The sequence below is a fragment of the Nymphalis io genome, chromosome 4 (assembly GCF_905147045.1).
Source record: "Nymphalis io chromosome 4, ilAglIoxx1.1, whole genome shotgun sequence".
NCBI classification, from domain to species: domain Eukaryota; kingdom Metazoa; phylum Arthropoda; class Insecta; order Lepidoptera; family Nymphalidae; genus Nymphalis; species Nymphalis io.
Genome location: NC_065891.1, coordinates 12,968,157 through 12,992,590, shown reverse-complemented (window position 1 = coordinate 12,992,590; position 24,434 = coordinate 12,968,157). Strand labels below are relative to the sequence as shown.

General features: G+C 31.2%; 1 protein-coding gene and 1 long non-coding RNA gene across 2 annotated transcripts in view; both read right to left on the bottom strand.

Annotated features, from left to right (window-relative positions):
• Window positions 1-24,434, bottom strand: part of LOC126768170 (uncharacterized) — a 259,312-nt gene that overhangs the window by 128,057 nt on the left and 106,821 nt on the right. The gene's annotated exons all lie outside the window — the stretch shown is intronic.
• The window catches only part of LOC126768141 (proton-coupled amino acid transporter-like protein pathetic), a 56,684-nt gene continuing 34,082 nt past the window's right edge, over window positions 1,833-24,434 (bottom strand). The window contains exons 2-10 of the mRNA XM_050486072.1: window positions 13,566-13,632; window positions 11,435-11,551; window positions 6,960-7,110; window positions 6,128-6,249; window positions 5,532-5,616; window positions 3,756-4,000; window positions 3,389-3,601; window positions 3,004-3,173; window positions 1,833-2,594 (exon numbers count right to left, since the gene is read on the bottom strand). Of these exons, the coding sequence (XP_050342029.1) occupies window positions 2,305-2,594; window positions 3,004-3,173; window positions 3,389-3,601; window positions 3,756-4,000; window positions 5,532-5,616; window positions 6,128-6,249; window positions 6,960-7,110; window positions 11,435-11,551; window positions 13,566-13,618 (1,446 nt within the window). The 5' untranslated portion in view covers window positions 13,619-13,632 and the 3' untranslated portion in view covers window positions 1,833-2,304. The remainder of the gene's footprint in view (window positions 2,595-3,003; window positions 3,174-3,388; window positions 3,602-3,755; window positions 4,001-5,531; window positions 5,617-6,127; window positions 6,250-6,959; window positions 7,111-11,434; window positions 11,552-13,565; window positions 13,633-24,434) is intronic.

The following is a 24,434-nucleotide window of genomic DNA, read 5'->3' as shown; positions in this document are numbered from 1 at the left end:
ACTCAATACATTCCTATCTAAGTGATTGTTGACCATTCATCAGTGTCTGTTACTGTATTTAATTTCCACCTTTATCTTAATTTGACAAGGGTTACTCGACCAAAGACCCGTTATAATAGATGCATTGTAATTTGTTTTAAAACATTTTCGGTTATTGCGGAAAATAAGGAATGCATTTAACATTTAAGATTAGCTAATTACCAAGTTTGAACTAAATCATTGTTAGAAGAAGTTGCAAGATAATTGGCATATTGCTTATAGAAAAATTATCATTGCGCTAAGCCGATAATCCGGCGGTATTATAATTGGTAACAACATCCTAACCTTAAGCAACGGATTTAGTATTACAATTTATTGTTTTGTCAATGAATCTGGAAATTCACTAGAGCTGGAAAAATAAAACGACTGTACGTTCGATTGCTTATTTCAAGTAACCAAGTGTGAATAAAATACAATTCCATGTCGGACTGTCGCATCAATTAAAAGGAAAATACTTTTCATAGAAGGTGTTTATCTTCCTAATCTTAAATAATTTAGTTCGGTGTAGATAATATCAGATGCTGCTGGGAATCAATAATCTGAAAAGTGTTGGGAAATTCGATAAGCGTCTTGTATAAAATTTTAAAAATATTCTTGTATAAAATAATACAACAAATAAAAAAATTGCGATGGCAATATAATAACTGAAAGAATGCTAAAACTTCAAGTCCTCGTTTTATAGTTATGAGCATAAAATACCTCTAATTAACACATACGAGCTTTAATTGAAGTTAAACATTTTAACAAAATTGCAGTAGGTATCTTTAAAAGAGAAAATCAGAATCCAGTAACCTGTTTTTTTTGGCAAAGTAACGGCTTGTGCTGATTTTGCGTTACGGAACTCTATTGCAATGTCATAAAAAGGATATGAAGCATCCAAAATTGGAGTTCACTTAAAAACATTTTTTATGAAGTTGTGTGTTCTACATATTGTTGATTTCATGTACGTCATATCGTATATGAAGTGTTTTGTGCTGACACTTCATGCCTCTCGACTATTTTCTAATATTAAATATCCATCTATAATTTACCACACTAATTCTTATTTGATTTAAATCGTTTCTCTGAGTCAATCCACACTTATATAATATTATTTGTAACTAATTATTTCGTATTTTTATAGATTCCTAAGCATAATTATTTGATTATCTATTTTGTCATGATACAATTGTATTTATTGAGTACAGGAAAAATGTAACAAGCAATGTACAAATATTTTGAACAATTATCTTTCAATTCTATGTAGAAAATTTATAATGTAAATTATAAAATACAAAATAAAAAAAATTATATATGATAAAAGTTAAATAAGAACAATAATAATTGCATTAAATTGAATTTAATTCACTATAATATAACCAAAATATAATATGTGATGTTTATTGATTTGACTTCATCTGAGGATGTAAAATCTTTTTTGATGCTCTAAAAGTCGCGAAAGACATTACAATTGAAATAAGTTACAATTTGGCGTCCAAAATGGGGCAGTATAAATTTAAATAAATAAAAAAAAATGCAATCATGACACGAAATGATTATAATAAATGACTTATTATTTATTTCATAATCAAATATATTTTGTATCTTAATCAAATGAATTAGGCGAGTAAAAAACAAGTGTTCACTTAAATAACTTTATTTTATCACAATAATTATAATTTTGTGACCTTTCTCGGAATGTAAAGGCTATTTATTACACATTATTTTAAGAATATAATAAATTTTTTTTTATTCTTAAAATTATTTATCAATATATTCCTCATTTCATTAAGGAAGTTTTTATGATAAAAATAGAAATGGTTACAAAAAGTGGTTTCAATTAAAAAATGGTAAGAGATTTAATTTGAGAAATAAATCATTTTTAATATATAGGCATTTAACAATTAAGTAATTATTTACATAGCTTATTATAATGTCATAATCACCTTAGCGGAAGAAAAACTGGAATGATTCAATTCAGATTTACACTCTTTGACTAAAAGCTAACGATACGTCATACGTTTTGTCATTTCAGTGTCTATCATTATTATAACATATTCTAATAAGTATTTATATTTATTAATAATATTATGCTTTCTCTTTTATCACCTTAAAAACTATTTTGTAAATTCATATTACATACAAAATTCGTCAGAATTATGTGTGTGTACTTCTCAAGGCTTATATCAAATTAAAAGAAAAACTATCACAAATGTATGAAATATTATCACATATTATTTTGTAAATAACATTGCTTTTCAATTTGCCTGACAGTTGAGGTAATTTTCACGTATTTATACTTGTCATGTTAGCGGTTGTATCTAGCATTGCTGTTGAATTATATTTCTCAACCATACTTATTATAGATACATAAGACCCAGCGAAGAGAGCTATAAATGAGATTATAGAGATGAAAATGTTCTTCCAAAGAATCCAATTGAATTTTCCAAGTCCTCTATCCCAATTGTGTACTGTATCAACGATTGCTGGCGTAAGCAAACCAAGACTGGAAAGAAAGATTGCACCGCACAAGTTGATGAAGAGTTCCAAGTCTGGAGAGGCAGCAGCCAGGGCAACTGTAAGAATACAAGTAAAATTAATTTAACTTATAAATCTAGTCCAGATAAGAGCACGGGAGTATAAAAGATAGGAATAGTCAAAATAATTAAAACAATATCTTAATTGTTTTAAAGCAACTTGTGTACTTTGAAATGTATTTACTCATGCAAAATCACATAAAAATAGTAATTTTGGAATTCAACCCAAATTTAATGAACAACTTGAATCTTAAAAGCTTGAAGTCATTTATCTGATATATAGTTAAATCCTATTTACTACTAAACGCTGGCTAACGATAAAATTTTCTATTGTAAGTATTTGGACAATGATTAAGAGATTTTGTAGACCTGACTGTATCAATAACGGTGTTATATTGTTTTGACAAAGTTTAAAAATAATACAAATACATGAGAGTGATATTATTACCAGATCCAATTACAGCCGTTGTTCTGATGCTTATTTGAGTAATTTCATGATATTTCACAGCGATTTTGTGGTGGATTTGTCGCCAGATCATTTCCATTGGCACGTAGAATTGTAAGCTGTATGTGAAGAGGATCGATAGCGCCATCAAGATCTTTGCACTTTGTGCTAATCTGAATTGGAAGAAAATAAATAAATACAGTGACAACGAAATGACTAGGAATATAATGATATTATTTCTCAAGTTCATGGCATAATCTTTTCGTAATAAATTTTTTGTTTTTTAGTTTACTTATGATTTATATATTTTAAGAAAAAAGTAGTTATTTTCTTATAACGATATAATATATTCTAAGTTCCAGTTATTTTTTTTTATAAAAATACTTACATTTCGTCCTGTGGAAGATTAAGCGTTACACTGCCTCGAACGGTTTCTCCAAATTTGATATAGCCGAAGAATCCAACTATGCCATACAAAGAAATAACGATAGTCATCGCTACATTAAGTACTCCAGGGCATCCAAGGAACTGCTGGGGCTTAGCCATCTCGTTTTCAACTGGCATAACTACGCCAATACCTTCCATTGCAAAAATCACCGTGCTAGAATAAAAAACTTAGGAGGTATTTTTTTAAGGTAGGACTACAGTTCAATTGAGTATTTCATTTTTTAATGAATGCATACAAATAACACAATATCCGGAGTAAGATGTAAAATAACTTCAAACAAAATTTATAATGAAACATTTGTACTTACCTTATGAAGAGCGGCCATTGCGTGACACTAGCGACCATTTTCCTCTCGGTAGGGTTGGGTAGATCGGTGAAAATGTAATACATGGTAATCGCAAAGCAAATGACTAGGAAAACATTGGCTAGTGCGGAGAATGGTACCAGCCATTTAAGATTTCGTATTTGACATATCAATACAAGAGGTACCAAAGTAAGTGCACAATACACTTCAACCGATAATTTGTAATCTGGATTGTACTCATCTAAAACCTGGGAAATGGAGAAAATTAAAACGTAATCAGTGTCATTTATAATACGAATTTGGAAGCAGTCCTAATCAAAAATTAGATACGTAATTAAATCGAAGTCTTGTAACTTTTTTTTTCCCAATTAATATTTTCAATAAGACGTGTTGTCTTTGGCGTATTTTCATTTATTTTGCTTGTACATCCCTGGCAGCATCACCATATAATTTCAGGGATTACTGACAACTTAACAATTTGAACTATTTCAATAGTCACCTGTTATACATGTCTAGCTGGAAGGCTGTTAATTTTTTATATTAACCCGGAATGTTTCGTACAGTTTTATTTAATACAATGCGAAAAATTAAGCTTTGCTGTTTCAGACAATTTTACTAACTTTTAGTCAATTAACATAATCCACAAAGTAAAACAGTACTTTTAAAACAGTATTTTTGAGCGTTAAAATATTTGTGCAAGAGTGAAAAGGAAAGATTGGAGTTATTTTACTTGCACTAGAGTCTACACGTTCCATTATATTGAAAATAAAGACCCCGACGAACCGACGCAACGGTAAGAAAGGATAAAATAAATTCAATTATGGCTTCGACACTTCTATTGATCATCCATGACATAACTTTGATTTATATCAATACGAATTTATTATATTACTATTGTTATGTTATACTATATGTTAAAAAAAGCCGAGATGGTCTAGTGGTTAGAACGCGTGAATCTTAACCGACGATCGTGGGTTCAAACTCGGGCAAGCACAACTGAATTTTCATGTGCTTAATTTGTGATTATAATTCATCTCGTGCTTGATGGTGAAGGAAAACATCGTGAGGAAACCTGCATGTTTCTAATTTCATTGAAATGATGCCACATGTGTATTCTACCAACCCGCATTGGAGCAGCGTGGTGGAAAAAGCCCAAACATTCTCCTCACAAGGGAGAGGAGGCCTTAGCCCAGTAGTGGGACATTAACAGGCTGTTACTGTTACTATTGTTATATCATAAATATTTACTTAGATTAAATGAGTTTGTCTTAATTTACCAACACCACAAATTGCAGATTTATTTTGACTGCAATACTATTTATACGTTGTTTGCGGCATACAATAAAAGCTTAAAAGATTTTGTTCCTCAAATATAATTTATTATCATTGTATGGTAAAGTATAAAAATCATTTCGAAGTATCGATATATTTTACTCAGAAGAATTTAATTTGAGTTCATCGGACTCGATTTTAACACCTTTAATGTCAACATCGCATTTATATACGAAATAACGCATGGCGCAACGAGAATTTTAATCAAAGTTCACGGTTCCTATCCAAAAGAATCTTTATGGTTAAAATGCCTTATTTGGATTTAGAAGTAATTCTTTTGGTAATTTACTTATTTGCGGTCAGGGATAACATCATAAGAATGTGGCCATGGATGACTTTTCATCATAAGTTCAGATCGAATAAGTGATATTAAGTCAAAACCTACATCATCCTTTAATAATATTTTATTTATTTTCAACATGTTATAGTATATTAGAAAAATAATACCTCTTTAAAGTTTTCCGCAATGAACACGACATACACGCACAATGCGGCCAAGTAGGTGCAAGTGAGCGTGTAATCGATAAAAGTCCTGTTAAGAAAAAAAAAAGCATTTTTTTTTGTTCAAATAATATTACTGGCAATATTGATTTTTAGTGCATTAATAGTACTTTTATCAAATGTCTTCGAAATTTAAAAAATGACAATTTGTTTTATTGTACATCTATGGCGAAATTACTTTCGAATAGTATATGTTTAATTATATATTATATTTATATAGTATTATTGCTAAACGTAAAGCTTGAAGAATGGAGATAACAGTAGCCAATACTAAAGCGAATCTGCGTTTTCAAAACCGCTAGACGGCTCGTTTATCATTCAGCTATTGAGACTTCAAAAAGTCAGACTTAGTTCTTAACTTCAGAACGATTAATTAAATTTATAATCCAATTAAGAAACCCTTCGTTAAAATAAAACGAATGGCTTAAGGAATATAATTTCTAAAATTTAATTATTACCAAATATTAAATCTTTCACTGTCTGTTTTAGCAGTTATCAAACATTATAAGTATTGAATTATTTTATTTAAATAAATTTCATACTTAGCAAAATTAGCCCATGGTCTCAATCTTTTCGGTCCAAACTCGAAGGCCGCTCCACAGGTTTCAGCGAATCCCATTGAAGGTTTTTTCGCTTCCACGCAAACTTCCTGTGACGTTTTTACCTGTAATAAATACATTTAATTATTTATTTGTAATTGATTATTTTGTAAATTATATTTAAAACTAAATCTAATATTTATTCCATTTTGTATTTCTATATAAAACGTATCGTCTTTTACTTGAATATATTTTAAGATTTGTTAAAAATGTTATAAAGACTTTTTTTTTCACTACGTTCACTACGTTCATTGGCACTGTGGGAATTAACAGTCATTCTTTAGACCCTAAATACAATCTATGATACTCATTGAGCCTGTAATTGTACTGGCTTAATCAGCTTTTAAACCGAAATAACCAAGATAAAGTGATGATGCTTAAGAGACATAGCTTACCATCAAATGGTAAATGATAGTTCGTTTACAGTAGTTCGTCGATAGTAGATAAGATTCTACAGTAAGTGGTAAGTCTTTTTTTTATAAGTTTCTAAGGATTTGTTTTTTTTTTTCATTTCGTTTCTTTAATAATCTTTTCCATTAGGAATGTATTAACATTATATAAATTTAAACATTCTCGGCCTTTAGGAGAAAATGGTGGTTACATCGTTTCATCGTGTAATAAATACACGATCACAAAACCTCGGGATCTGCAGCCTTGTAAGCTAGTCACTAGATCAACGAGACAGTAAATATTATTATTAAATTATATGGGGGAGGCTTTCGTCCAGTAGTGGACGGAAAAAGGCTGAAAAAAAAATGAATAAACTAATACTGACCAGTACGTAAACGCAATGTGTACAAATGAAGCCAACAATAAGAGTTCCGAATGCTCCAATTGCTAACCCAGCATTCTTGAAGGCAGCGGGCATAGCCAGGATACCGGATCCAAGTGAAGACTTAAGTAAGTGAACTAGAGAACCAATCGTCCTGAAAAAAAATTTAATGATAAAAGTATAAAAATGAGATAAGTTTTTATTTTATTTTTGGATTCAAACGTAAACCATGGCTTTCATTACAGGCAAGCCCGGACAATCACCACTGTATTTTTATATGCTTAATTTGTGTACATAAATCAGCTCGTGCTTCGCGGTGAAGGAAGACGTTGCGAGGAAACCGGCATGTTTCGGTTGAAATATACTACGTGTTCCCGCAATCCGCAATGAAGAAGCATGATGATGAATAAGCTTCAAAACCTTATCTTCAACAAAAGGACAGGAGGCCTAAGCCCAGAAGTGGGACATTCACAGGCTGTTACTATACTATTATAAGTTGCATATAAAATTTATAGTTTCTGAGTGGAATCGAAATAAACAAACAAAACTTATGACATAAGTAAATAACGAAAATACATATTTAACAATTGGAACTACCTTAAAATGCATCTAATAAATAGTATAAAAGATAGTCGTTTAATTCCTCATTCTGTATATCCGCTAACTCATTCTAAACCACGCAGCGGATTTTGATATGATCATTATTAAAAGGAACGTTAAGCGAGGATGGGTTATACATATGATTTGTATATATTTTTTGTAAAACCGTATCAAAGTTACTTGAATGGCTAAGTATATCATAAAATATATGACACAAAAACACTTTGGACCGTAAAGTAATTATACATATCAGCCTTGTGCCTTTTCAAACGAGTAACCCTTGACATAGAAGTATAGAGAGTAAACCTAGGCAAAGAACTACAGACCGTAGGTATTCGTAATACGTTGTTAAGGGAATAAATAATTTATATAATATTTAAATTCAATTCAAAGCAACTGTTACTACGAAATAAATTCAATAGAATATTTTAATATATATACCGTGGTTTTAATATCACTACATAATATTATAAAACAAAGTGCTCCCCTCTCCTCGCCGCGTGTTTCATACGGTATTTACCAATGGAGTAGTCATGAGGAAGTTTTAGGAGTATAATGAGTTATATGTATAACAAATATTACGATATAAACATTTTATATTCATTATTCAAGCCGCGTGAAGTCGGGACAGGTAGCTAGTACTACTACAATAAGATACATAAAAAGTGAGTCCAAAGTTGTTGTAAGTCAGCCTACTTAAATGAATAATAATTTCATATAGATAATCAAAGAATTTCATATAGATATTCAAAAATCGAAGGAAAACATCGTGCGGAAACCTGCATGTGTATTATTTCACTGAAATTCTGCCATATGTCTATTCCGCATTGGAGCAGCTCAAAAAATGAGAGGAGGCCTTAACCCAGGAGTGGGACATTCACAGGCTGTTACTATTACTGTAGAATAATAAATAATAGTCAAAATGAACATTTACTGGTGGTAGGGCTTTGTGCAAGCTCGTCTGGGTAGGTACCACCCATTCATCAGATATTCTACCGCAAAACAGCAACACTTGATATTGTTGTGTTCCGGTTTGAAGGGTGAGTGAGCCAGTGTAATTTCAGGCACAAGGGACATAAAATCTTAGTTTCCAAGGTTGGTGGCGCATTGGCTATAAGCGATGGTTGACATTTCTTACAATGCCAATGTCTAAGAGCGTTTGGTGACCACTTACCATCAGGTGGCCCATATGCTCGTCCACCTTCCTATTCTATAAAAAAAAAAAAACACAGAATTTGTTGTTATAATTGGTATCGGTTTGTTTTCACCTGTACGAAACGCGACTGTAACAGTTGTCCAAGCATTTTCGTCAAGTGTTAAATACCTGTTAATATATTTTTTTAGTTTTAGTTTTTAACCCAGCTTTGCCCGCGTGTGAATAGAAGGGGTGGATATTATGTTCCATGTGTCGTTTTCTGTATCTCTAACTACGTGAAAGAAAATTTTGATAATAATAGTTTGAGCAGAAAAGGCGTGAATTGATATTTATAGTATTATTTAGGTTGTACGTATATTTTAATAACTTTGTGTTCTGTTCAGATTTGAAGTCTACTTTTAGGTATTTTTTTACATTTAGTTTATTTGATATAAAAAAAAAAAAAAAAAAGTTGAAATTTTGATAATAATTATTTGCTAAAAATTTTAATACATTATACATTTAGATAATTTAAATGACAATGGAAAAGAATTTTAGTACATGTTGGCAAACTAGATATGCTATATCTTAATGAGTACCATAAATAACGTATAGAATTAAATATTTTGATATAAATTACAAATTTAATTTAATTTATTTATTATTTCATTCTACAATCTAACAAACGTGTCTTTTCCACAATATTATACATTTTGTGATACGTTACAATTTTTTTGTTATATGGATGAAGATCATCAACCTCTATTATTGTAGACTGTATTACAATATGTTGGTCTTTAACAGTTATATAACTTTACTTTGACAATTTACATTAATACCGATTTGTAGGTAGTACATACATGTTACGATTGAAATTATTGGATTTATGTACCGTAACCGTACCGTAACCGTAACAGCCTGTGAATGTCCCACTGCTGGGCTAAAGGCCTCCTCTCCTCTTTTTGAGGAGAAGGTTTGGAGCTTATTCCACCACGCTGCTCCAATGCGGGTTGGTAGAATTCACATGTGGCGGAACTTCAGTGAAATTAGACACATGCAGGTTTCCTCACGATGTTTTCCTTCACCGTAAAGCACGAGATGAATTATAATCACAAATTAAGCACATGAAAATTCAGTGGTGCTTGCCCGGGTTTGAACCCACGATCATCGGTTAAGATTCACGCGTTCTTACCACAGGGCAATCTCGGCTTTTATGGATTTATGTACACCCGATCAATGTACTCGAGTCATGATGTCATATTTTTTTTACAATATCATAAAGTATGTAATCACTGGAACATATACATAAATAAGCATTTCAAACATTTGTATCGACAAGTTATTCTCATGTTTAATGTATTGGTTATAATTTGCGTGAATTTCAAAATTTAAGTAATTTTTATAATAAAATGCCAAGTTTTTAATTTATTTAATGATGAGTTTTTAAAAAAAAAAATTGCTGTTATTACATCCAAGAAAAGTCCAACTATCCAATTATCTGGAGTATACACTAACAGTGACAAAAGCACGGGATCAACATTACCGACCGAAAGCATCGGATAATTACTTGCAATTTCTTGACAGTAAAGCCCTTTCCTGGTTTGGACCCTGGACCTTAGTAACTGCAGTCCTATAAACTAGCCAGTAGACGAATAGCACAAGTTCCGTTCCTTAATCCAATACTGTCCCTATCATCTGTGGAATCCTAACTAACATTATAAATGCGACATTCATTTTCTTGTTACGCCTTCACAACATAACTACACAAGCTATCATTATGATGTTTCAAAATCATCAGGAAGTGTCTTAATTTTATCCCTCTAACAGTTCTTTTTATCGATTATTATTCTCGAGTCTTACGTAATCGAACAAATTTGTATGTGATCCTATTTTCATAAATTTAAAACTTCGTATGTTTGTTACTCAATCACACAAAAACGGCTGGACAGTATCCTATACCCTGATTTAATAGTAGGCTGCATAACAATAAACACACCCCGCCCCACACACGCGGGGTAGGATTGGATCTACTAATGTATATTTCAATACAGATAAATTTTATTCACATTTCGAATTAGTTGTTAAAATTTGTATGTTTATACTTTATTTAAATAGATTCTTCATGTAATCAATTTCACTAATTAATAGCCCATAATAAATACCCGTACAAGATTCTTTCATTCTCTTTCTACCTTTTTCAGTCGTCAGCTAATGACCAATTTTCCATAAAGGTGACTAGCTCATCCTACTGTCGACTTCAAGATCTGTCTCGGGGTTATTAGCCGTATATATCAAGAAAGACCAGTGAGTTGTTTGGCTCAAAGTTCATTTAATGTCAGCAGATATCACTTAGTGAGTAAAGCTCGTGACTTGATTTCAAATGGACGGTCTAGGATGAAACATTTCCGAAACATATCGCTGTCCTCGACAAATGAAGTCTTTTTGAAGGGCCAGTTGGCGTGGTTGGAAGATACTTGCCTTTCACGCTGAAGGTTGAGGGTTCGATTCCCACCCAGACCAAAAATTTATGTGCATGAACATGTATGTTTGTCCTGAGCCTAAGTGTAACTATATAAGTATGTATTAAAATAAAATGTAGTATATGTAGTATATCAGTTGTCTGGTTTCCATAGTACAAGCTCTACTTAATTTGGAATCAGATGGCCGAGTGTGAATAATATCCCAGGATAATATAAAAAGTTAAAGTACATTTATTAAATTTTAGTAAAATTTTATTACTTACGAATTAGGGTGTTCCACTTTCCGATGTTCGAAGGGATTGTACGCTTTTTCATTGATCACTTCTTTCGAACCTAAACTTAATGTTGATTGAAAACCGGGGCTCGTCGCTAGGTTAGTCCTGCAAATATGAATCATAAATTATTATTATTTTATATATGCTAATAGTTCTATATCCCAATACAGAAAATAATAATAAAGTAACAGTGAGCTAGTTTTATAAAATCTCATTGGAAATAAGAGTCATGCTTCGAGCTATTGGCTAACCTAACTAGAGGTTCAAAGGTTCTGTGTACGATTTTTTATTTTCTATTATTGGGAAGTAGGCAATTGTTAATAACAGGCAAAATGTTGATAACAGGTTAAGTTGTTGACCCTGCACTTGATATCTAGTTTTTGGGAAATTAAAATAGTCTTTGGAATTGCTCGCCTTGAGGTATTAGTCAGAAGAACACAATAATTGCGAATGAGTTTGTAACAAGTGCCTTTCTTCCCACTGTTCTCATAAAAACCATGATATGTTTTGCAAATTTAAATAAACACCATAATAGATTGAGTGAAGAGTATAAATATAAGTAATATTTATGCTTCAGCTTTTATGACTGTGGTATGCATTTTTATCCCAGCTCGGTGTATCCCATTGGTTCCATTTTATAGTGTAAAGCATAAATAATGGTATACATATTTATAATAATACTGCGTTCAGCCTGGGCTTCGTGGGCCGTAACGTAGTGCTAAATAGACGTTATCTTTCTTAAAAAATTGTTCCATCAAATGCAAAAAAAAAAATAACATCCGACAGGTAGGTTCGAGATTAGCGCGATCAAATCATAATACAAACTCTTTAGATTTATTACATAATATTCATAATTTATAATAATATGAATAATTGCCTTTACCGCGGTCAATTTATTTTATATAGTCGATAACACTTATGAATTTTTATAATATATCTCCCATTAATATAATATAAATATATTAACGGGCGAATATAAATAAATACATAGTTCTCGTTTTTCAGTAAATTATTGGCTTAGAAATAATAAATATATACATAAATATATAATTGTGATTTATACTCTTGAGATATCTTAGTGTTATTTAATTATAGGTACTGCGAGTACATATAATATTTGCACTATCACGATTCCTTACTTATATTTATAACCATGGTATGTATTACACGTAATAGCTTTTAATAATATAAATAATGTTATAGCTATATAAAAGCTGTGAATATAAAGTGCGTAATATGAATTATAAAATTATTTTTAAAGTTTTGCTTATCAGCTACATAAATATATATTTGTGTTTGTTACGCAAATATACATATTTAAAATCACTCAAAATTGCGAAACACGTGATAAAATCCAACACAATAAATTGTACAGTGAAAAAAGTATTAAAATACATTCGCGAACCGATTTTGATAATTTAGACAAATTGAATCCGTTATTTTGGAATTGTTGTGTATCAATAACTCCTTTGAAGATGAAAACGCTATAGAAATGTTCGAAGAACGTCTTGGCTTTAGTAAAACGTGTAACTCGTCCAATTCACTGTAAATAATATGAGATACATAATATTAAAGGTCAGGCCCTTAATTTTTTGCACGATTCCGGGTGTTGCTATTGTAAAATATCAAATAGAAAAAAAATGGTTGTGACCTAAAGTGAACAGCTATTTCTGTATTGAAAATGCGTGAGTCAGTAAAATTTCGAGTACCCTTGTACTCGACTTAACATTTTATGACATGATTGGTGAAACGACAAGTAAATGGCATCATCAATACCTATACCTACTTCTTACTTTATGAGAAAAAATTGCAAGAACTATATAATATTATAAGTTAAGTTTTTAACAATTTGAATTATCTAGAATAAAAAAAAGGCTTTTATATGTCAACTAAGTATATATATGGTTATAAATTCAAGTTATTTAGTCATGCTAATATTACTACAGTTATAATAGCGAAGTGATCTTATGTTATAATTCGAATTTAACTATTAAGTTTAAACAAAACCATAGCTAGGTAAGTTAAATATTTTTAGATGAATGAATGAAAACGATAATGAAAAATGAATCTTTCATTATTGTAAGGATGAATTGGTTTAAGTACGAAAATGTACACTTACGTCGAGTTGAAGTTATCAAGAACGATCGTTGCTTTTTTCTCGTCTTGACCCATTTTTGTGATTTGATCTGCAACAAGAGAATACCATACATTAATAAACAAAAGACAAATACATACATATATACTATAAAGAATAAGGTATCTACTATATTTGTTATCTAGCAAACCATTTTCAAATTGTATTAATTTTATGTAGGCTATTTTTATTAGGTAATCGATTCTTACAACTCAAAAAAGGCTATATTATATATAATAAGAAGGATAACAGAGATAGATCTTAAATTAGCCCAGCAGTGGGACATTCACAGTTCTTAGGTACTTTACTTTTTTACTTATAAATAAAATTTTATCTTTTACGAACATCGCTGCTGGCCGCTGAATTTATTTTTTAATTTTAGATATTTACAAATATTGTTGGCATAATTTTCATGCATGGGTAATAGTTTATAAATGACGATGTTTATAGGATACAGATAAGTATATACAGGATACATAAGGAGTCTAACACCTTTTTGACGGGCCGGTTGGCGTGGTTGGTAGATACTTGCCTTTCACGTCGAAGGTTGTGGATATCGATTCCCACCCAGAGCAGACATTTGTGTGCATGAACATGACTGTTTGTCCTAATTCTGGATGTAATTATCTACATAAGTATATATTTGCAAAAGAAAAATAGTATATGTAGTATATCGGTTGTCTGGTTTCCATAGTACAAGCTCTGCTTAGTTTGGGATAAGAACACGTATGTGAAAAAAAAACTGTAACTGTAACCTGATCTACATGATATTATGATTTCATAAGCAATTAAAATATATCATACGGTACTTTACAAAAATAATAATCATTGCTTGTGTTTGTAAAAAGTTGAAATTCTTGAATGAATTATTAAGAAAATCGGTGACACACTCGAGACTAAAGAAACAAAAAGACTGATATAGAACCAAAGAATGTTTATTCGTTCTGCTGTTATAGGAAAATACGCTTTAACGTAATAAGTATAAGAGTCATTTTTTTGTTTCAAATACTCGGTAAAAATGTTTCGTTCGCGATCAGTTCGATTATGAATGGATTGCAGTTTTTACAATACATTGATATAAAATAGTTGAATGTGACTTAATTATTTATAATTTAATTTATTTTATTCCACATTAGTGAAAATATGTTTGTTGCGACTTACGGTTACGACCCACGTTGGAAGTATCAACATTGATTATTCTCTGGGAAAATATTTTTATTGGGATAATAACAAAAATAAGAAAATTGGTAATTTTAAGTAGTTTGTATTAAAAGTATTAATTCTGTTCTGTTTCTCTTTAACTGTCGTTAATTTATAATCCATTAAAAATAACATTAAAAAAAGGAATTTCGATTGCAATTAAAAAAGAAATATAATAATTTTCATCCCTTCCATTTTAATTAACTAAGCTATAATTTGTGTAATAAAATTTTCGAATATTTAATATGTTACCGTTTATTACGGTTATAATAAATGTCATGAATATATTTGCAACTTCTAGGGCGACTTGAGCGGCGTTGTCGGTAATACTAAGTCAATGCAATCTCAGATCAAATAATACAGTAGAAGAGACGCGTAGTCGAAGTTTGAAATACTCAATAAATATTCATGTATTTTTATATTTTCTTTTGCATAATTAATTAAGAAAAATGAGACCAACATATTAAGTAAAATTAAATATTTCATACCAAATGATTGAGTAAAAAAACCCATAGAAATTATTTTGTCGTTTGTGTCCACTTACCACTTGGTTGTACATTTATAAATGTGTTTAAACATTAAATATACCATATATAATATCTAAATATTTTTTTTTATAGTATAGGTAGTAGGACGAGCGTATGGGCCACCTGATGGTAAGTGGTCACCAACGCCCATAGACATTAGCATAGTAAGAAATGTTAACAATCGCTTACATCGTCAATGCGCCACCGACCTTGGGAACTAAGATGTTATGTCCCTTGTGTCTGAAATTACGCCAGCTCATTCACCCTTCAAACTGGAATACAAAAATACCAAGTACTGCTGTTTTGCGGTAGAATATCTGATGAGTGGGTGGTACCTACCCAGACGAGCTCGCACAAAGCCCTACCGGTAATATAATACCACAATAGTTAAAAACATTAATTATATTAATGTAAAGATTATAGTGGTCAATATTCTGATAGCATATCTGGTAAGGGTTTTGTTCAAAGTACATAATTATATGGATGACGGACGGCCTGCTCATTTAGCGAAGGTTCCAAAAGAACTCGTTAAATCAGTTTTTGATTCAGAACCGGTTCGCTTCAGCAGATGCACGGCCACAGATTATTCGACTGTTCGAAAATGGAGGGGAAAATTTTACCAATTATGCCTTCGAATTTTTCAACGTCGGTCAGACCTTGTGAGATTGTTAATTTTTTTTTTAAATGAAACTGGCTTGATAGTATGTCGTTAAACTGAAGTTGTCGCTATATTTTTAGCTTTACTTATTTATTTGTGTATATTTATAGCTTTGGCAGAGTTTTCTCTGACTACTTTAGGGCATTAAGTTGTTTATGTTTAAAAATATGCAACATATTAAAATTCTTAAATTACTTGGTAGTAGCTTTGTGCAAGCACGTCTGGGTAGGTATCACCAACTTATCAGATATTCTACCACTAAGCAATACGCTGTTAGTGTGATCCGGTTCCAATATCTGAAAGGATAAATGAGTTATATACTGGAAAGGATAATGAGAATTATACTGGATAACTACAGACACAAGAGTCATAATATCTTATAAGTTAGTGGCGCGTTGTCGATCTAAGGAATGTTTACTTACAACGCCAATTTATGTTTAATTTCGTATTTAAACTATTACCGAAATATTCATACTGAAAAAATATAAATTGAATTTATATTTCATTAGAAAAACAATATTTAATAAAGAAAAGTAATTTCGATTGTAATTAAAAAAGTAATATAATAATTTTCCTCCCTTCCATTTTAATTCTGTAAGCTATAATTTATGTAATAAAAATTTCGAATATTTAATTTGTTACCTTTTATTACGGTTATAAACTTATCTCATAATTTCTAATTTATTAAAATTTAAAGTTATTTAAGAAATGCGTTTAAATTTTGTCTCGTTACATAAAATTAAGTTTATACATAACAATATGTATGCGTCATATCAGCGTGAAATGATAATAAAAAGCAAGGAGCTTTATTGTTTCCTTACGAATATTATAAATGCGAAAGTGATTTTGTTTGTTTGTTACGCTTTCATGTCTTAATGACAGATCGTTATGGTTTTTTTTATTAGATTTTATTATTAAAAGAAACCGGGAGCCGGTAAACAAAACTAAATACGTTCAAAACATATTTTCACGTAAGAATTTCACGTGGATTTCGAATTTTACTTAATCTTATAAAAATAAAGTCCTCCAAATAAATTTTGGCCTCAGCGGCCAATCTTAAGTGAGATTCGCCAACTGCGCAGGATATATTATAGCTCACAAGTGAGTGCGCAAACACAGGTGCACTCCCTATTCCCAAACTCTCATCATTCGATGGGACGGCCATCCGACACGTTGGAAGGAATTCAGGCGCAGGAACAATGGCTTTACGTGATTTCCGCGGCATGGGAGTGTACACACTTTCAACTTCCAGACCCCGGGCTGCCACTGAGAGTTTTGCGGGTCGGCGGCCTTATATCTAGCCACTAGACCAACGAGGCAGTCAAACTGAAAACTACAAAAATATAGTATTTTAAGAGTGAAAATGCCATATTACAAAGAAATAACATAATTCGACCGAGATAATAAAAGCAGCGTTTAATCCGCACCGACTTCCGCGCGATCCGTTTAAATTCATCCATCATCCGATTTTTTTTTATCTAAAAAAAAATAAATTACCGCCAAAAGTAACCGCCAATTTATATAATGCTCAAATTAATTTATAAACTTAATACTTCTATTTGATCTTTAACTTCAGTCATTCATTTGCATTTTAATCAAATATACTCTCACTCGAGTCTGTATTTTTTGTCTAGGCTAAAAAAAGCCTGAACAATATTTAGGCTTTTGTTCTCCAAAGTAAATTCGCAATGCGTGGCAAAATATAAAATTCTATGAACGAAATGTAAGTATAACCAAAAATTTAATGTTTGATTGCATGAATACTAGTATATATTGAAAACGTGTTGCTAGTATTAATTTTTCTCGTAAACTACCTATTTTCCAGATACTGTACATTTGTACCTTCTTTTATAGTTTGAAAATTGCGGGCACTATTCACATGATCGATCAAAGACTCGTTTCAATATAATTAAATATAAATATTGGTTCTATATATTACTCTGTTCAGATTTGAATAATAAAAACAAGACATACTAAAAGAAACGTAGGCTCAACACTACGAAAGAACACATGAAGGTTACATGTTTCTTTCCTTCTATGACAGATGGTTGACAATTAAATGGCTTAACAACAAAAGCCTATATTCTATTGTGTGAGTTTGAAGGTTAGGAATGTTGGCCACTATTATTATTACAAATCATTTGTTCGACGTTCTGATATGCTAGTTAAACGTTTGTTTACGGAAGCCGTAATATTTGAAGATTCTAAAGAATTGAATGACGTCTTACTATCCACTTACTTATGAGCGAGAACTTGGTTTCGCATTAAGAGGGATTCACTTCAAAGAAAAGTAAAATAATACGTAAATTTCCCACTGCTAAGGTCTCCAATATTCCACCTCAATGCTCAAATGTAGGTGGTAAATGTAGGTAGGTGGACACGTGTAGGTGTGTTCACGATATTTTTCTTCAACATAGTGAACAAGATGAATCATAAACACATATTTAGCACATGAAAATTTACCTGTGTCTGTAAGCTTTGAACCCACAGGCATCGGTTATGATTCATTCATATTAACATAATATTTTAATTTAAGATCACTCGTTTAACGAAATTTTTTGTTAGGCAAAAGTCCTTGTTTCCTACCCTATTATATTTATATATTTACTCTCCTGAGTAATTTCGATGCAGGATACCTTTTAATTATTATGTCATATTTGGCTATTCCGAGCCACATTTGGTGCATAACTCTCATTACTCGATGGGACGAAAATCCGGCATGACCGAAGTTCAGGTGCAGGGCCGACGGCCTAACGTCCTTTCTGAGGCACGGGGCGGGGGTGTAAACACCGCTTGCGTCCATAATTCGGTTCACTACTGATTTCTCGGCAAAAGCAATAACTTTTTATCGTCCTATCCTGGGTTTAAAGTAAGGACCTTGAGATATGCAGCCTTATAAGATAAAATGTCTTATATTATGTATGTATATTTTTATAGTATGTTTTAAGTCGTTGCTTATACTGAAGTAGTTCAAGATAGCGAAATATTTAACATTAATAATAATTAAATAATTAACATAACGACATGGGGCCATAATTTTGTATGCTTAATGTACTAATGGGTGATATTTATTTAAGAACAGTCATCGATGATTCAAAGCATATTGAGGAAAACCTCAATGATAATAATTCTAGAACCAAAACACACATCAATATTCGATATACATTGCCTATTTTTTTTTACATTATTAAATTATTAAGAGGTATTTTTTATGACTAGCCAACAAGAAATACTGATATTATTGACCTTATAACGTCATCGTCATAACCGTCGTCTTAATAATAATAAATAATGATGATTTCTGACTGATTTTGGCTATTCTAAATGTTGCCCAGGCAATTAAACACAGATGTACATTTAATTCCGTTAATCTCGTAGTTCCATGGGGTTTTTATTGAAAACAGTTGGAGAGTGATCAGATCTTGGAACAAGGACTTTATAAGCTTTCCGAGGCATGAGAGTTTAACCAACTCCAAGTTTATAAATCCGAACTGCTTAGCAGAGAAGCTCAACGTATTTTACAGCTCTGGCTTTTTAATCCTGAAACGAAAAGCATCCAGGCACATTAAAAAAACATTTAAAAAATTAAAGATAAGATATACCAAGATCACGGAAAACACGTCTGTCAACAACGTCTGGAGATACGATGAAAAAAATATTGCCCCGGTTTGGGATTCGGATCTGCGACCACAATACCGCCTCAAGCTATTTAAGGGATAGTAGCCAGAATAATATAAGTCATTGATCACATTATCGCTTGTATTCTCGTTGATAGAATGTAATTAAAAACAAATTCTCCAAAAGTAAACGTGAATACATACGATATGCTGTATACAATCAAATTACGCAAATGCGCCTTTCAATTTTTTTTTCGTGCTTTTTAACGACTGCACTAAGAAATTTGTGAGAACAGCTTAAAATATATATTAATATATATCTTACTAGAGAACACATATGAATATTTGCAAATGACGTATATAATTTGTATAACAATACACTATCAGTTGACAAAAGCCAAAGCCTGTCGAGTTCAGGCAAAATATGTTTTAACAAAACCATACTTGGTTATATTCTACATTGTCAAGATCTTTTTAGTTTTTAATTTTGTATAATTTATTTTACTTGCAAATTTTACTTTTGTCGTGTATATCTTCGACATACATCATATTTAAAAATAGTATGCTTAGTTAAAATTTCGAGTAAAAGGCTGTTAATAAAATAAAATGGCAAAGTTTATACCATGCACTTAAGATCGGATTACACCTTGCGGCAATAAAAGGTTTGTTTGTGTGTAAGGTCATACACATATAGAACGATCCTGAAAGATGCCGTGTGTGCGTTAATAGTACGCTATATGTATGATTTATACTATTTGTGAATGTTCCTTCCAAGATACAACATATAAAAGCAGTATAAGTTGAGTGAACCTTTATCATTACATACCTGTAATGATAAAGGTTCACTTAGGTGTAACAGTTTATTTATTTATTTTCTTATTTTATTTGTATGTGTAATTTAGTACAATTATTCAGTAAATAACGAACCAAAACAATACAATTGTGCGTGTATATTTATGAATGTGTGTTGTATGTGACTGCCTATGTTTGTGCGTGTATATTACACATTAATTATAATACTTTTTGAAACATTTTTTGGACAAATAGAACAAATCTATATCCAAATATTTTTATAAAATTATAAGTAAATGCTATGCGACACGTGAAATGTCAAATACTGGAGTATAAAGTGTGCGATTCGAAGGAACTCTCATTGAAATACCACTATTGTTCGTATTACACACATGCACAGTTGTTCGTATTTGAAATTAAGAAAAATAATTGAATATGAGTCTGCGAAATGAATTTTTCACTACAACGCTTTGTGCTTCGATAAAGAGAACCACATCAAAAAATGAACCTAAGAACTACATATTTACCAAGCTACAGGAGACACACAATTTTTGTAATTAAATTAGCTTTTATTTAAATATGTTTATCTTTATTATGAAATTGTCGTTTGATATAATATATATGATATAGTTGCAATATTATATAATAATAGACTACTTGAACAAAGTCATATAAATTGCGATTTTGCTTTAATTGAGAAATGTTACTCGTATTCTAGATTCAAATATGCCTAAAGAAAGAAGCATTAACGCAAGAAAAGATTTGATTAACGTATAATACTCGTGTTTTATTATGTTTTAATATGAAAAATAGGTAGGGTAGGGTTTTGTGCAAGCTCGTCTGGGTAGGTACCACCCACTCATCAGATATTCTACAACAAAACAGTGGTACTTGGTTTTGTTGTGTGCCGGTTTAATTACAGGCACAAGGGACATAACGTCTTAGTTTCCAAGATTGGCGGCGTTGATTTATTTAAAAAAAAATCATTTAGCTTATTTTTAGTGCCTTGTTGTGGTTACTTTTTGTACTCTTATAATGAAGATTACAAATATTTAAAATATGCTAATGACCTTTTAAAAATGTATAAAGGACTGCGGAATATTGCAAGTTGTCGACTGCCGCATTTTTTATTACATTCATGTTTTTTCAATGTATCGTTCTCAAGTCCCGCCGGCGAAGCATCAAGCGCCTGTCCCAGTGCAGCCGCCATTGGCTTGAGTTTCATTTATTTTTAAATAAAATATTTGTATATAATGCTAGTAAATATATTTAAGTAATATCCATTTTATTACATCTTCTAAGAGTTTTTCACAATAACAATAAACAAACATGTTTTTTTTTAATTAAGTAAAATAAAGGAACAGGTTTTGGGGTTTATTACACCAGTCCATTGCATTTAAATATATACAAGCAGTGGGTTTTTTATCCGACATGCTGATTTCCTCAAGATTTTCCTTCACCGTCAAGTTCAAGATAAATTATTAATAAAGACAAATTATGGTTCTACCTGTTGTTATAAAAATAAAATGCTCTTTTAAAAATATGGGATAACATTTATTCGCACACGTGAAATGTCGCGGCGTATAATAAGTATTACATATAGCGGTACGTAAATACTTGACCGGTTTAAAAATATTGCCGCGTCTATGCATTTCAACCTATATAAAATATAACTCATTTCTCGAAATATTTTTTTCAATAATTTTAAATTTCGATGTATGCAAATAACAGCTTTATTATGTTATATAATAAGGGTCATATTGTATATTGTTTGTTAAGTGAATATTTGAACATATTATTATTCGTTAAATATTTCTCACGTTGAAGCAAATTGTTTGAACCAGACGTGATATCCGCGAGGCAATTCCGTATACGAGGCGGTGATTATGTATTAATGCATATTCTCATATAAATTACGTATTTCGAAGCTATTCATTTACATATACTATAAACACTAAGTCATATATTTATTTTTCTCTACAGTTCTGTCTGTTTACAAATAAAATTCATGAGTGAATGACACATCTAGTATTAGTTAGTAAATGTTCCACTCTTGATTTATTTCCTATATAATGCTGCTGTATGCAGTTTGGTGGTATTTTGTAAGAAATTTTCAATAATTACACTTTAAAGTTCACGTAAAGCCGCACTTCGCCTGAACTCCGAAATTGAACATCGGATTATGTGATTGAGAGAATATCTCTATTATTTCACTAACTACTAACATTGACACTCTTGTACCTGTGTTTGCGCATACACTTGTGCATACGTAATGATGCATACGTATAACTCATATGAAACAGCAATATTTGAAAAGTTCAAAGGATCATATTCGTTTCAAGAGAAGAAAAAAATGATTTATCAATAGATTACGATTTATCAATGTTAATAAAATTGAAGTGTCGCTAAGCATCCTAACTTAAAATTATAAAAAGCGAACGTATGTTTGCTTATTTGTTCGTTTTTAACGCTTTCACGTCATAACTATTCAACTCGTTATGAAATTTTGCACTAAACTTTTGTACAGAAATGGAAGCCGCGGGCGAAATCTAAAACGCTATATATGTTTGTAATTCATGAGTGTCATTTTTTAATGCCACCCTAGCCGGAAATAATGGACGGTAACCCGTTCAGTGCAAGCCAAAAATAAATATTGTCACATTGAGTTTTGTTATTTTTTTTATTACTAAAATAACGTGAGTGTTGTTAAATATCAATGAATTTACAGTTTTGTAAAGGTCGTATTGAGTAACATTTTTAAGACGCAAACATAATTGTATTAAATTAAGTATATAAATAAGTTTCATATGTTGAAGCACGACAATATAATCGACAAGAATAAATTTAGACTTTTTTAAAAAGTTATAATGAAATTCTAATTTTAAATTAAAACATTTTGTAATATTAATATATGATTAAACGAACTTACAAGGTGAAGTTCGATTGATATTGTATTTCGTACGCTTCATTCTTTGATATAAATATATACTGTAGATGTTTGGAGTTGAAAATTTCGTGTTCAAATAATACAAATGATTTTGATAATCAACTTATTTAAAAAGTATATAGTAAACCAAAGCATGATATTGTAAATATCATATCAAATTACATTAGTTGGATAAGAAAACAGACTTTTCAAAGTTGTTGTCGGATATTATTTTTCTTGTTATAAAACTGCGCGAATGACTGTGATCGGTTAGTCCATCCGGCTGTTTTTCTTATTAGGTCCAATGACACACCGCGGATACGTGCCGTGGATGTAGCGGCATGTCGCGTACTATGAGCGCTGAACGTCTTTATGTCTATGTCACTCGCATCGAGAACTTGTTTGACCCATCAGCTGATGGTTTGAGAAGTGGCTGGTTTGTGAGGTCGTTTGTGTGTCAGTATAAGTGTGTCTATTTATCTAGGTCTGATATTTGTGGTCACTGTTATGTAATTTTCTAATATTGTCGCAGGACAAATGGCATTATTTTCTGTGAAGTAATATAAATATATATATATATATATATATATATATGATATAGCGGAAGTCTTTATTACATCAGCAATACCATTTTTGGATGCCAGAAGGGCTTTTTTAATGTTATTAATTTTGATCAACGAAAGAGTTTGAGCTCGTTGTGCAGTGCACAAAGCGAGTAAAATCACTTAATTTTTCGTGATTATTTCAAGTGAAAGTTCTTTATGGGGTACCCACATTGCAATAAAGTATAATTTGTGGGTCCCACGTGTGGAAATATTTAGGTGCTGTGGGTCTTAATTTATAGGCTCCTCTGAACAAACGTTTTATTTGATCGTTAAAAGTGACCTCGTTTCCTATAAAGAGGGATAGAGAAAAACGGTGACTGTTTAAGAAGCCATAAGCAGAATCATTATGAATTAATAAGTATGCAGTTTGGTGGTATATTTTGTAAGAAATTTGCAATAATTACACTCTTGAACTTTAAAATTCACATTAAGCCGCACTTCGCCTGAACTCTTTTCGGTCAAGTCGAATTTTCATCGAGTTATGTGATTGAGAGAATATCTCTATTATATCACTAACTACTACCATTGA